Genomic DNA, 14,494 nt, shown 5'->3' with positions numbered 1-14,494 from the left:
CCCATGGGAGTACTTTATTATCAATACCATGCCCAACAGCCGGCATTTACTGCTTACAGCTGCTGCCTAACATCCTGATCTTCTTCCAGCCTGAACCCCGCTGTGACCTCTCTCTCCCTCTGGTCCACAATACATGATATATTTCAGTTTTATGCATACACATGCAAACTGAACACATAGTATGAACTAAATGATTTTAATTCTCAACACTATTTAAACAAGTGGAAGAATATCAGGGAAAGCCAGCGTTATTAGCATTTATAAAATAAAGCAGTTTTTAAAGAAAAACAGTGCTGGTGGTGTAGGGGGTTAGGCACATGACCCAGGTTCTGAGGCCTTAGTCCTTGATGCAGGCTGTTGTGGGATCAAATCCCAGCCCATCAACGTTTGCTGCATTCCCTTCACCACTGTCTCCCCCTATTTCTTGTCAAGCTACTTAAAAAAAATAAAAAATAAAATAAAGTCCACTAGTTCCTAGAAAATACCGTTAGAATTATCGATGCTTAGACTGCCGAAAACTTCCTACATCTATTCGGAGTACTCCATGTTTTTAGTTGGGTAAGAAATGTGTCAGTGGCCTACACAGGAAAACAGGTATTACCAACAAGAGTAAATATTTACATCTGTTTTTTTTTTCCTAACGTTTCCTGTCTGGCAGAGTAGCAATCACAATTGTCTGAGGGCCAAGAAGAAGCCCAAAAGATTACTTTTACAAGTGGAGCATTACAGCTAACCCTATAATCCTCCGCTTGAGACATACAGGTCCTTCTCAAAATATTAGCATATTGTGATAAAGTTCATTATTTTCCATAATGTCATGATGAAAATTTAACATTCATATATTTTAGATTCATTGCTCACTAACTGAAATATTTCAGGTCTTTTATTGTCTTAATACGGATGATTTTGGCATACAGCTCATGAAAACCCAAAATTCCTGTCTCACAAAATTAGCATATTTCGTCCCACCAACAAAAGAAAAGTGTTTTTAATACAAAAAACGTCAACCTTCAAATAATCATGTACAGTTATGCACTCAATACTTGGTCAGGAATCCTTTTGCAGAAATGACTGCTTCAATGCGGCGTGGCATGGAGGCAATCAGCCTGTGGCACTGCTGAGGTCTTATGGAGGCCCAGGATGCTTCGATAGCGGCCTTTAGCTCATCCAGAGTGTTGGTTCTTGAGTCTCTCAACGTTCTCTTCACAATATCCCACAGATTCTCTATGGGGTTCAGGTCAGGAGAGTTGGCAGGTCAATTGAGCACAGTGATACCATGGTCAGTAAACCATTTACCAGTGGTTTTGGCACTGTGAGCAGGTGCCAGGTCGTGCTGAAAAATGAAATCTTCATCTCCATAAAGCTTTTCAGCAGATGGAAGCATGAAGTGCTCCAAAACCTCCTGATAGCTAGCTGCATTGACCCTGCCCTTGATAAAACACAGTGGACCAACACCAGCAGCTGACACGGCACCCCAGACCATCACTGACTGTGGGTACTTGACACTGGACTTCTGGCATTTTGGCATTTCCTTCTCCCCAGTCTTCCTCCAGACTCTGGCACCTTGATTTCCGAATGACATGCAGAATTTGCTTTCATCCAAAAAAAGTACTTTGGACCACTGAGCAACAGTCCAGTGCTGCTTCTCTGTAGCCCAGGTCAGGCGCTTCTGCCGCTGTTTCTGGTTCAAAAGTGGCTTGACCTGGGGAATGCGGCACCTGTAGCCCATTTCCTGCACATGCCTGTGCACGGTGGCTCTGGATGTTTCTACTCCAGACTCTTCCGCAGGTCCCCCAATGTCTGGAATCAGTCCTTCTCCACAATCTTCCTCAGGGTCCGGTCACCTCTTCTCGTTGTGCAGCGTTTTCTGCCACACTTTTTCCTTCCCACAGACTTCCCACTGAGGTGCCTTGATACAGCACTCTGGGAACAGCCTATTCGTTGAGAAATTTCTTTCTGTGTCTTACCGTCTTGCTTGAGGGTGTCAATAGTGGCCTTCTGGACAGCAGTCAGGTCGGCAGTCTTACCCATGATTGGGGTTTTGAGTGATGAACCAGGCTGGGAGTTTTAAAGGCCTCAGGAATCTTTTGCAGGTGTTTAGAGTTAACTCGTTGATTCAGATGATTAGGTTCATAGCTTGTTTAGAGACCCTTTTAATGATATGCTAATTTTGTGAGATAGGAATTTTGGGTTGTCATGAGCTGTATGCCAAAATCATCTGTATTAAGACAATAAAAGACCTGAAATATTTCAGTTAGTGTGCAATGAATCTAAAATATATGAATGTTAAATTTTCATCATGACATTATGGAAAATAATTAACTTTATCACAATATGCTAATATTTTGAGAAGGACCTGTATGTAGAAACTGCTTTGGTATTATTTCAATTGTAATGGACATGGAGACTGAAACGAAAAAGAAGCAAGAAACAAAGAGAGGTGGGGCAAAAAAAGTAAAAAGTTAGTGCCGGCACCTCCTGAACGACCCCGGCCCAGACCCTGAACAAAAGAGGGGTCTACCCAATCGTAACGAGCCCGCCAACCAGACCCGTTCAAGGAAGAAACAGTACCAACTCTGTCTCTCTGTCCAAGTCCCTGTGTGACAAACGTAGAAGAGGCAGGATGTAGCAAGAGCAGTGCTTTTATTTGGACATTGACATCACAGGAAGTCCTACTGCCTGGCTGTGCCGGAAGTAGGTTAATGCAATTTATTTTGAAAGTTCCAGGAAAGTCTGTATTGGCCTTTCACGTTGTAACCATGGCTGTGGTCCCAACATAATGCAAAGATTTATACTTTGATTGTGAGATGTAAGGAGGACCTGAACTTTGTATTTCCTGACTTCTCTCTGTCTAGTATTGTTCTTTAATTGTGTTCTGTGGTTAATAATTTTTTACATTATAGATCTGATGATCTGGCTAATGGTAATGCATATTTATATACTAAGCTGTTTAATATAAATGAATGCTAATAGCTGGGACATAACTTTATTATGTTCACTTCTCCCATGAAGATTGCACTCTTTAAAGCATACAGTACCCCATGTACATTTTCCACTTGTGGAGGAACTACAGAGAAGGTAGCATGCGGAACCTACTGTAGCGTGTAATGATGGAATGAGATTGCGGCTTAAGATGCCAAGATAGAGCAGTGCAGCATCTTTGCCAGATCCTGCTTTAAGGTTTGGTAGGTTTTATTCAGAGATGTGAAATCATTAGTTTTAAGCCCTTTATATAAATTTGTGACACTGTGGATTTTATTCTTACTCTTTCTTTTATTCTATTTTATTTTCACTGTAGACCCATTTCCTTGTATTTAAGTATAGTTAAATAATCAAAATATATTTCAGGAAAAGTACCTCAGTACAGTATAGAGGTGGAAGTGTCATGGTTGGGGATGAGTTGCTGCAGCAGGACCTGGCCAGCTCACAATCAAATAATTAACCATGAAATGGAAAGCCTTGTGCCGAGTCAAAACCCATATATTGATTTCATTAAGATGCTGTGGGGTGACTTGAAACAGGCTGTACATGCAGAAACACCTTAAACTTTCCCCAGACTGATGTCATAGACTGGTAGATGGTTACAAGAACCATCTCACTAATGTTGTTTCAGCCAACGTGGGTAACCTTTAACCCGACCCTATTTAATGAGGTTTCCTAATTTATCTTCACATAACTATATGTTATAACATTAGATTCCTAAGTATGACAAATCAAACAGATTTATTTTTAATATGTCCACTTTGCAGTTTAGTTCAGTTTCACTTTAGTTCTGGTTACCATCCCAACAGCTCTCTGCACTGCTGCATTGAATTAGTGCTTTAAACTGAACAATTTTCACATACTGTGTGATGTTATTAATAAATTAGGTCTGAGGCTATTGTGAATGTGTCCAGGTTTTGTAGAAACTGACACACCAGAGTACTGGAAAGACTGATGCCACATTTTAACAAATCATGTATGTCTACCAGAGATGGTAAAATGAATTTGAAATGCCAACTCCAGTCATATTTAAGTCACAAAAATAAAAGACTACAGATGCCTTTTAGACTTGTGACCTAAAGACTTGAGACTTGACTCAGACTTGGAAAAGGTTTTAAAGAAAAAATACTGAATGAGGCTAAATAATATTTAATGTTAATCCATCATACATCCAACATAACTGTTACTATACACCTAAAAAATAATAGCCACACAATAAAAATTGGTATTGCTTTAATCACATTTACTTCACACAATTTATGGTGAATATTTGTGTAGTTTGCATAGACATTCTGTTGCAGCTTATAGAAGTCAGTGTAAGTTCAAACTCGATAAGTGAAAGATTTAAATAATTGAACAGAATGTGCATTGTTCTCCATCATGTTCTTTCAAAGTAATGAATCCACATAATATTAGGTAAAGCCGATAGCAATAACGATAAGAGTAATTTTTCCTGATTTTTGCTGCTGCAGTTTAGGTGATGCATTGTATTGAAAGGCGTGTAAAAACAACACGCTATGTCTAAAACATTAACTTACTCAATAACTAAATATTAACTCTCAGTCTTTACAGTCTAAACACACTGATTAACAGCACATAACATAGTGTTAATAGTGGTAATATCCATTACAGAATGATGTTGATTTTTAATGCAGTACCTCCTGAGGGATCGAAGGTCAATCAGTGTTGCCACTTATGTGCAGAGATTTCTCCAGATTCTCTGAATCTTGTGATGATATTATGAACTGTAGATGTTGAACTATTTGCTCACACAGTTGTTTACAATCTGGTGAACTTCGCTCAAATCATGAGACTCACCTGTTTTCAATGAACCTGTTCACCTGTGGAATGTTCCAGATAGGTGTTTTTTGAGCATTCCTCAACTTTCCCAGTCCTTTGTTGCTCCTATTCCAGCTTTTTCAGAATGTGTTGCTAGCATCAAATTCAAAATGAGTGAATATTTGCAAAAAACAATAATAGATAAATAAAAGTTTATCAATTTGAACATTAAAAAGTTTGACTTTGTAGTGTATTCAATTGCATATAGGTCCAAAAGGATTTGTAAATCGTATTCTGTTTATGGTGTGTTCAGACTGACTGCAAATGACGCGATAGAAGCGAGTGATTTACATGTTAACCCTATGTAGAGGCGCGTTTAGGAGCGAAGCGTTGCAAATGGAACGATTAGGGTGAATAGAGCGAAGCAAAAGCAAACGAAACCCGTGATGGACGCAAAGCGAATTTTGTTGGAGTTGGAAAAATCTAAACTCTTCTGTCAATTTGTGTTGCGAATAAGTCAGTGCAGTCCCTGCACAGAAATAAGGGAAAACAATACTTACAATCCACAAACATCACATGTGAAAAAGACAGAAACATTCATGTACACATAGAATGAAGGAAGGTTTGCTCTTAATAGGTTTGTGGGTGGCTTTGAAAAATGCTGTTGAAATTTAGTCCTGAAAACGACTTGTTATTAAGGCACGCATGAAGTTAGAAAGCACATGTGGCCTTCACACACAGCTTTCTATTGAGCTGAGATTTTTTTACTCACCAAAGACAGATGGTACGGCGTTCTGCACAGTGCCTGTAGTTGGTGTCCCGGAGGCTGATTCATCCGCAGCAGGTCCTCAAACTAGGTCCTGGATAGGCAGAAGTACTGCTGACGCTGCTCCTGGAGTAGGTGGTGGTACTCACCAAACTGGCTCCGTCCCTGGAAAATCTGGTAAATCCAAAGACGGCTTTCCATAAATTAAGCGACGTGGTTCCAGGTTCGCCATGTTGAGTTGAAACCGGCAAGCAGCAAGCAGTTGTTGCATATATCTTGGACCAGCTCTAGCTTTCCCATTTAAATTACTTTACCTTTGTTCCAAACATTTAAATTTTTATTGAAATATAAAATTTAAATGTGTGTATCTAATTTCTACGTCACACACATTTAAGTTCACAATATGATCCCTATAACCCAGTTTTTTAGTACTATGAGAGACAAGTTGCAAACTTTGGAGGAGCTGTAGAGGTCCACAGTTCTGGTGGGAAAATCTGTCCGCAGAAGGAATATTTGTTGCATACTCCACAAATCTAGCCATTAACATGTGTAAGAGGTTGCTCTGGTCAGATATTACCAAAACTGATTTTGTTTTGCCTACATGCACAGAGCTATGTGTGGCAGAAAGCTTACACTGCACATCACACGTAAACACCATCATCACAGCCAAACAAGATGGTCGCAGCATCATTCTATGGGGGTGCTGTTCAGAGGGGAGATCTTCCATCCGCATTGTCTCTAAACATACTGCCAGAGCTAAAGTACAGAAATGATTTAGATCCAAATTCATGTGGCAGAATGACAGCCATGAAGTAGGGGCAAAAAAAGTCTCTAGATGTGCACAGCTGGTATACCCTAACACAGGGGTGTCCAAAGTGCAGCCTGGGGACCACTTGCAGCCCCTGGACTGATTTTGTGTAGCCCCTGATGGAAATTGAAGAATGATAAAAATTTTGGCCCCCGGTACAGATGGTTGATACAGATGAGCAAAATTATTCCTGACATTTTAAAATATTCTTACAATGTAAAATGTTAGTTTCCATACTATTTGTCTATTATAATAACTAGACTTTTTTCATTCTCTTTAATTTCACAGGACCACAACTATCCATTGACTTATTGCTAAGAAAAAAAACTATCTTTTTTTTTCAATTTTTTTCAGTCAAGGCAAAAATAATTTGCAAACTCGATGCCTTTATTTTAATGAGGCAAATGTGCAGTAAGCTAGCAATCTACAATGATTTACATATCCTTATGCTACAAACAATTCTAACTACTATATTTGTTTAATTAAAATATTGAATGCTTAAAAAATTTGGAATGCCTAGATCTAGTTTAAATAGAAAATATTTTTTTTTTCGCTTGCAAGTACTTTCACTTGACTATCCTGGCCGACATGACAAAAAGTTTAGACACTGCCCTAAAAGATCCGAAGCTGTAAATGCAGTGCAAGGTGGTTCTACAGACTGAATACAATACAAATGTACACCACCATCAGATTTTTATTTGTGAAAACTGTTGAAAATCATGTACCATTTTCCATCCGTTTAAAAATTATGCACAGATGAATACTAAAAGGCCATCTGTGTCTCCTTAAAAGTGTTATCCACACGTACAAAGGAGAGTATTAGTATTCTTAAGGAGTTTTACAGCTTACTGTGAAAGGCGTCCCACTACTCTGCGCAGGCTCGTTGATGTCCAAACACGTTTCATACAGACCACAAGAGGGGGCAGCGAGTGGGAAAGGCTGGGGTGTTTGTTATGGTTCTTTATCTCATCCTATTCCAGAGTACACCCTGCGGAAAAAGAGTTTTTACTTGCGACGTCAGGGATTGACAGCAGTTGTTTTCTACTTGAAAAATAAGTTCTCCCAGCGTATTATGATTATGATTGTGATTATTATTATTATTATTATTATTATTATTATTATCATTGTGCTCATTGAATCAGTTTATCAATGGCTGTTCTGTTTTTTGTTTTTTTTTTTGCTTTGTTTTTTATCGCCAGCAGGGGAATATTAAGCAAATTAAATCAGATAAGAGGTATTTAGGCATGATAATCCTTTTGGACTCTGCGTGCGGGGTTTGAATCGGATGAAATGAATAACTTACCTGAGCTCATCCATAATCATGACCGCTAAGCCAGCCCATTGGACGGATGTGCGTTAGCTCGCTCCATACGTGTCTGCACAACGGCTCAGTTGAAGCAGAGGAGCAGGAGGACAGCACTAGAAGGAAGAACAGAGCTTTTTCTCATGCGTTACCGAGCTGAGTGAGCGCACACACCCACTGCTCTTGTAAAAGCGCGTAAAAGGCGCGTCTTTGTCTTTACGCACGGCGCAGTGATTTTGGAAACATTATATCATGGATACCTATACCTATAGTCAATATGGTGTGTTAATATATGTTTAATTGGAAAGTTCTCTGCTCTAAATCAGCCGTTTTTACGTTTGAGACCTGACTTATTTCTGGTGCAACGTGTAGTGGTGAAGCGATTCTTGCGTTCGGAACAGCAGTATGGATCCTTTATTTAATACCACCGAGGTGCCAAACGGAACAGTCTGCTCCAACGGCACCAACAACGGAACCGCGTACTGGAACCAGTTCGTGCAACCAGTGTGGAGAATCGTCCTGTGGGCGATCGCTTACAGTTGCATAGTTGTGGTGTCAGTGGTAGGCAATGTGACAGTGATCTGGATCATCATGGCGCATAAACGCATGAGGACCGTCACCAACTATTTCCTGCTAAACCTGGCGTTCGCCGAAGCCTCCATGTCCGCCTTTAACACTGTGGTCAACTTCGCCTACGCGGTGCACAATGAGTGGTACTTCGGAATGGTCTACTGCCGCTTCCACAACTTCTTCCCCATCGCGGCTGTTTTTGCCAGCATCTACTCGATGACCGCCATCGCCCTGGACAGGTACGCTGCAGGTCATGGCGCTCAGCTGCTGTGATGTCAACCCTTATTGTATGTCGACAGGTCACCCTACAGCTGGCTGATGTTTAAGGCTCTTAAAAAGTACCTAAATAATAATAATTATTTGCCCCACAAACAAAGCAGAGGAGTATTGTGAAATTGTAGTCTCTTAACCCAGCTTAAACGGGAAAATCTCGGAGGATTCTTTTTTTTTTTTTTTTTTTTTAAGTTAGAAACACGTTTGATGATTGACTAGTTCCAACAGGTAAACTGAGCTAAGACGAGAGGAAGATGTCACAGTTATTTCACAATTTTACAAGCCTGAAACAGAGTGACATGAAATGTACTTATTTACTTCTACCTCCTTTAGTTGTTAACAAAACAATAACTAACAATATCAATGTAACATCAATGTAACATAATCTACCTTTGTAGATAAAGACAAGTTCACACACACAATGTGCACATAAAACAAAATAAACATCCTAAACCAAGACAACAAACAACATTTATTACAGTAAGTTATACACCCTGTAATTAACATTGCAATAACTCCTGTAAAAACCTTTTAAAAATAATAAAAAGTTATACATTTTAATACAGACATTATTTTTATTATTGTTGTTTTTATTCCACCTTTAAGTGGTTTCACAATTTCATATTCCGAATAAAAAAATCCTTCTGCCCATGTGAATGCTGTCATCTTTAGATTTAATGTGTTCCTCAAATTATCACCCTCTTCTCTGTCACAGAAAATAATTTTCTGGGGTTTAAGCCTACAGTTTGTTCCTTACATTGCTGTTTGGAGTTAAGCTTAATCTGAATTTTTTGACTATAAAAATGCATAATTGTGTTCAACATCTGGCACCTTGTATAATTATTATGTTTATTTAAGGTATAACTAAAGAATAGTAAAGAATGAAAATATAATTTTATTAGGCGCTTCGCTTTAAACAAAACTAAAGTGATTTTGGGAAGTTTGATTAGAATTTACTTGATCTGAGAATTTAAGCTATATTTTGTCACACCCAGGAATTTAAGTTAACCTTCCATCTGTTATCTAAATTGGTTTTGGTTTTTGTCATACTAAGCTTGAATACCATCAGTTTTGTTCCAATCAGGTTTTGCTACAATAGGGCTGTTTGATATTATAGGAAAACAAGCGATGATAATAACAGTAAAGGTTTGCAATAAAAATATGTCTTGCATAAATAAAGACTTTAATAATTGTTACGGTCTTCATGATTTCTTAGTAAATATAGATCCAAAATAATGAGTAGTCTATCAAGCTACAAAATAAAAATATAAAATTCCTTATTTTCAAATGAAGATTTTATTAAAAAAAGTTGCTTCTGCCAGAAATCTGCTGTTTTTGAAACAACTTTTTATACTTCATTAAATGTGTCACCAAATATATTAAAGGTACACAGAGCCTGAGTGCATGGTAATTAAATTATTAGGTGATATTTATTGCAATCCAGCCAGTTTGATATAGACTTCTAACAAAAGTTATGGATAATTAGCATTCAGATAAAATTTCAGAATGAACCAATGCACTATAACCTTTACAGGTGAACTTAATGTCACCTTCTCTTAACGTTTGAATGGACACCTGTTTAATGTTTCAGTACAGTACGGTAACTGCAAAATTCCATTGTGTGTCATATTTTACATTAAAATAAGACATTGAAAAGGCACATATTTACCTTCACTTCATGTCAGTAAGTAATATTGAGTGTAACAACCCACCTAATCAATGGGCAGCTCTTTCTGACACCAAATGAAAACTGATGCCTACAAAGCATACACATATGTGCATGCATATATTTTTTTTCTTTGTGCGTGTTCTATAATTGTATCTGTTCTCTCAATATACTTATTGTGTGTGTGTGTGTGTAAATATGTAACTTCAAAAAAAATTCTTCATGCTGCAATTAGCAGGAAACCTAGGATTTTGGTGTATCCTGACCTTAAAAGGAAAGTTCAGGATTTTTAGTCACGTAAGTTCAATAGATTAGTAGTAGTTAACATCTTATCTGCAGTAAACTTTTTTTTTTTTGGAGTCTCAGTTTGAAAACATCCAGATTAGTTACCAATTGCTAACCCGAGTTAAGACATAACCTTGATTTATGTCAATGCTCTTTTACAAACCTTTAAACCATCGTCACGTTTGCATTGGGGGCTTATTCAGACAGAAGCAGATAATTATTTAGACAGGAAATGGATGTAGGAGGCAGTGCTGTCATGAGTTTTGGAACTTTGGTTTTGTATTTGTTTTGTTTTTTGTTTTGTGCCTTAAGAATTTGATCTATTATTATTTTCCTCAGTTCTATCAGTCTCTCAGTGTTCCCCACAGCTGCAGCCTGTTGTTCACTAAACTTACTGGTTTTGCATGCAATAGTCACTTCCAAGTATATAGACAACATGTTTTCATTCAACCATGTCATTCCTCTCATCAACCACCATTGTTCCTGACCCCTGTCAGCTCTTGTCTTGCTTCCATGCTTCTCGTGTAAATTTTTTGAATTTGGTCATGTTATTTATAGATTCACTCTGCCTGCTTGCCATCACTTCTCTGCTTCTCAATGCATTTGGGTCCTCTGCACATCTCAAAACATGACAGGTGATCTTCCTGTTTGAAACATGTACTGAGAATGAAACATATAAAGCATTTCCAGTCAAAGTAGAATTGAAAATACAAATATAGAAAAGTAAGACAGTTTATCTGTATGTGTTTCACGCAAGAAGTTCCTTAGGGGTATACTGAATTCAGCCTGTGTAAATAACAATTGACCTATGTGTAAATAAACATCCAATGCAAGTGTGACAATGGTTTTAAGAGTTATCAAATATTATTTGACTCCTATGATGCTTTTGAGACTAAAGTAGTTTTTAGAAGGTACACGTCTCCTGGACTAGCTATTAGCCTCCTCTGGGCCCAATAAATAATGATTTAATCTAAATGAAGATTCCAAATGAGTTATCTACTGCAGGTAAGATATTAACTGCTTATATTTTTTTACCAGGACCTCACTCCACAAATCCTGAACTATCTCTTTAGTTTCAGGGTTCGGAGCTACTGGATCTAAAAAAGACCAGGGAGATAAAAATGGGTACCGGTCACATAGACTGAGTCTGCTCAGCTATCAGTTTGCTGCTTAAGGAAATTCTGTCAAATTTTTCTATGTGATCTCTGTTACAAAGAAAATATTAAAATGAATTCAAAGCAGCAAAATCAAAATCTGATTGCATCATAGCTCTGTAGCTAAGACATAATAAAATGTAATGTAGGTGGAATAGGTGGAAACAAAGACAGAGAGACGTTCACCCACTGGAAACCCATAACTTGCAGTCATTTCTCCCACTGCTCTTGAGCTACGAGTTTGTATTTCAGAACTTCTTTATTTGTGTGAGCTTAAGTGTTCCCATCCCTTCATACTTGTGACATTTTTCTGCCAAACACAGAGCACTTTCTGTGGGAAGTTATCCCTGCTACCTGGTGAGACCTAGTTTTGTCATCTCCTTCACTACTGCGATTATGCCTGCGGTGTTTCTGCTTGGTGAAATTCACAGATCAGCAGCACAGCCAAACACTGACACCAATGTGCTTGCTTCTAACGATATAATCCACCTGAGATGAATTTAGGCTCATGATGGGTGGTCGCTGTGGTGAGGGAGGGTTCTGGTGTGGTGTAGAGATCTTTAGTGGAGAAAACAGCCTGCCACAGAATACAGGAGTACCTAAAAAAGAATAGACAATGTAAAGACTTCAACAGGTTGTATTACTGAATAAAATAATCATGTTCCTTTAAATTAAGGTGAAAATTGTTATTTTCTAATAGGAGTTGCTACACAACTAAAATGGAAAAAAGCTAAATGAACAGATAAATCATCCATCACTGAACATTATAAAGAACAACCCCCTGATCATCTGGTTGGCAGACTTTCTGTTTTTACTGCATTTCCATGAGACCAGCTATTCAAGATTTCAGCCTCGATTTATAGATGAAAACATGTCTGAGGTAAGGGCATTGAAGACTTTTTCACTCTCTTTCCAGTGCATTAATGTCACTAATGTGCAAATAGCATTAGTTGTTTTATTCAGTTGTGGATTTGTTTTGATGAAAGGTGAAATGAGGAATGCAGTGATTACTTGGAACTAGGGGTACAACAGTATATGTATGGTCCTTTGAAAAGGTATTTATCCTCCTTTAACCTTTCCACATTTTGTCACGATACAACAAAACGCTATGTAATTTGGGGAGGGGGGGGATTTTGTATCCTACAGAAAGTATGGCATAATTGTGATGTTAATAAACAGAATAAATAGTTTTCCAATGGTTTGCCCACTGTTGATACATGCTCATCCAGGAGTGAATGCTGCAAGTCACTGACTCGATGTAATCTGCAGAGTTTCCTTACTTGGAAAAATATATTCCTTGTGCTTAGTTTTTAGTTTATTCCATGTGTGGTGTAGTTTATTTTCCTATAGGTTTATTTGTTTTTTCCTTCTTTATTTTGTGTGCTGTATATGTCTCTTCCTTCAGTTGGTCAGCCTTCCCTGTGCACTACCACCTTGGTAGTTAAGCTCATTGTAACCACCTGTGCCAGCCTATTGCCTTGGTTGCTTTCACCTGTGTTTGCCATGCCCTCTCCTTTCCCTCCTTTGTATAGCTATCTGCTGCTCATTGTTGTTTGCTGGACTCTACAGTTTGCTGACATGCTTCATGCCTGTAGCAGAGGCCCATGCTTGATGTCCTGTTTCTCTGGTGAAATGGCTGTCAGTCCACATTCATCTTTTTCATCATTAAATAACTCTTTTTTTCAACTCAGTCAACTTCTGCATTCAGGTCTTCACAAAATAAACCATGATATCCAGATTTTTTTTTTTCTGGAGATGTTAGAGCCTTATAGAAATATTGACCATTGGCACAGAACTGGTCCAATCAAAGTGGCCTAAGAGATGGGATTCAGCTCTAAAAAGCACATGACCACCTGCTGAGAACCTTCCAGCAGTGATGATGAAAAATTGTAAATATAACAGTTCTACAGTGTGTGGTGAACAGCCACATGGCAAGCACAACATACCACACATGAACAGGTTTCACTCACAAACATTCAGATGTCAGACGGGAAATCTCGCAAAACCTCTCAAGATCAAACGTGAGTTCAGAGTAATTCCCTTCCCTTCTATCACCTTGCTTTCTGATTGGCTATAGGTCATATTCAACAGCCTGCATGCTCTTTTTTCCTCGGGGAACACACCACCCGGTAGGATATCGGGTCAAGACAATCCAACATGTTGAATATCCTTGATTTGAGGTTGGAGCGGTTCTGATGTGCTTTTGAGCAGATCACTCTTGACACACCACACACAGCAGGATTATCTCATAAAATTAACTTTAGAGCCAGCACAATTAGTGGACCATGTCGGAAGGGAAAGATAGGGTCCAAAAACCCGCATAAAAATCCTGCTGTGTGAACCAGGCATAAATCTGTGAAACAAACACTTGAATATCATATAACAAACACTTGAACATTACAGCATCTGTGGAGAAAACCAGTGATTGACGTTAACACCAGTGCTACCCTCTTCATCAAGTTGTGGAAATCTATTTCTGGAAGGGAGGAAGTGGCTCACAGTCCCACAGACATGGAAGGACCCAGCGAGCCTGGAGTTGAACCAGGCAGAGACATGGAAATAGCTGTGCATGCTTCCAGGCACCCAGCTTAAACTTCAGCATGTATCCAACAATAGGAGAAGGCTAAACAATCCTGGGCCAGATAAGTTGGGCCCGAAGATCTGTTTTGAGTGACTGTTTCAACTTAATGTGCAAAATGGAATATTTTATTTATATCCTTTTTAAAGAACCATACACTGTTGAATCCTATATATATAAATAAAAAGAAGCTTTCCTTTTTAAGATAAATTTAAAACTGGTAATAAAACAGCTGATAAAGTTGACAGGATTTACAGTCTTACAGTGCCCTGTAACTGTACTCATACCCCAATTTTTTCATTTTGCTATTTTTATGGGGTTTTGTGTGAT

The 14,494-nt window shown here is 38.4% G+C and overlaps 1 protein-coding gene across 1 annotated transcript in view; it reads left to right on the top strand.

The window, feature by feature from the left end:
* Window positions 1–7,749: 7,749 nt before the first annotated feature.
* tacr1a (tachykinin receptor 1a) overlaps window positions 7,750–14,494 on the top strand; it is a 120,632-nt gene continuing 113,887 nt past the window's right edge. Inside the window, exon 1 of the mRNA XM_047380760.1 lies at window positions 7,750–8,447. Within this exon, the coding sequence (XP_047236716.1) occupies window positions 8,044–8,447 (404 nt within the window). The 5' untranslated portion in view covers window positions 7,750–8,043. The remainder of the gene's footprint in view (window positions 8,448–14,494) is intronic.

Source organism: Girardinichthys multiradiatus, chromosome 12 (assembly GCF_021462225.1).
Source record: "Girardinichthys multiradiatus isolate DD_20200921_A chromosome 12, DD_fGirMul_XY1, whole genome shotgun sequence".
In the NCBI taxonomy this organism is placed as follows: domain Eukaryota; kingdom Metazoa; phylum Chordata; class Actinopteri; order Cyprinodontiformes; family Goodeidae; genus Girardinichthys; species Girardinichthys multiradiatus.
Note: the sequence above shows the minus strand (reverse complement) of the source record. Positions and strands in the feature narration are given on the sequence as shown.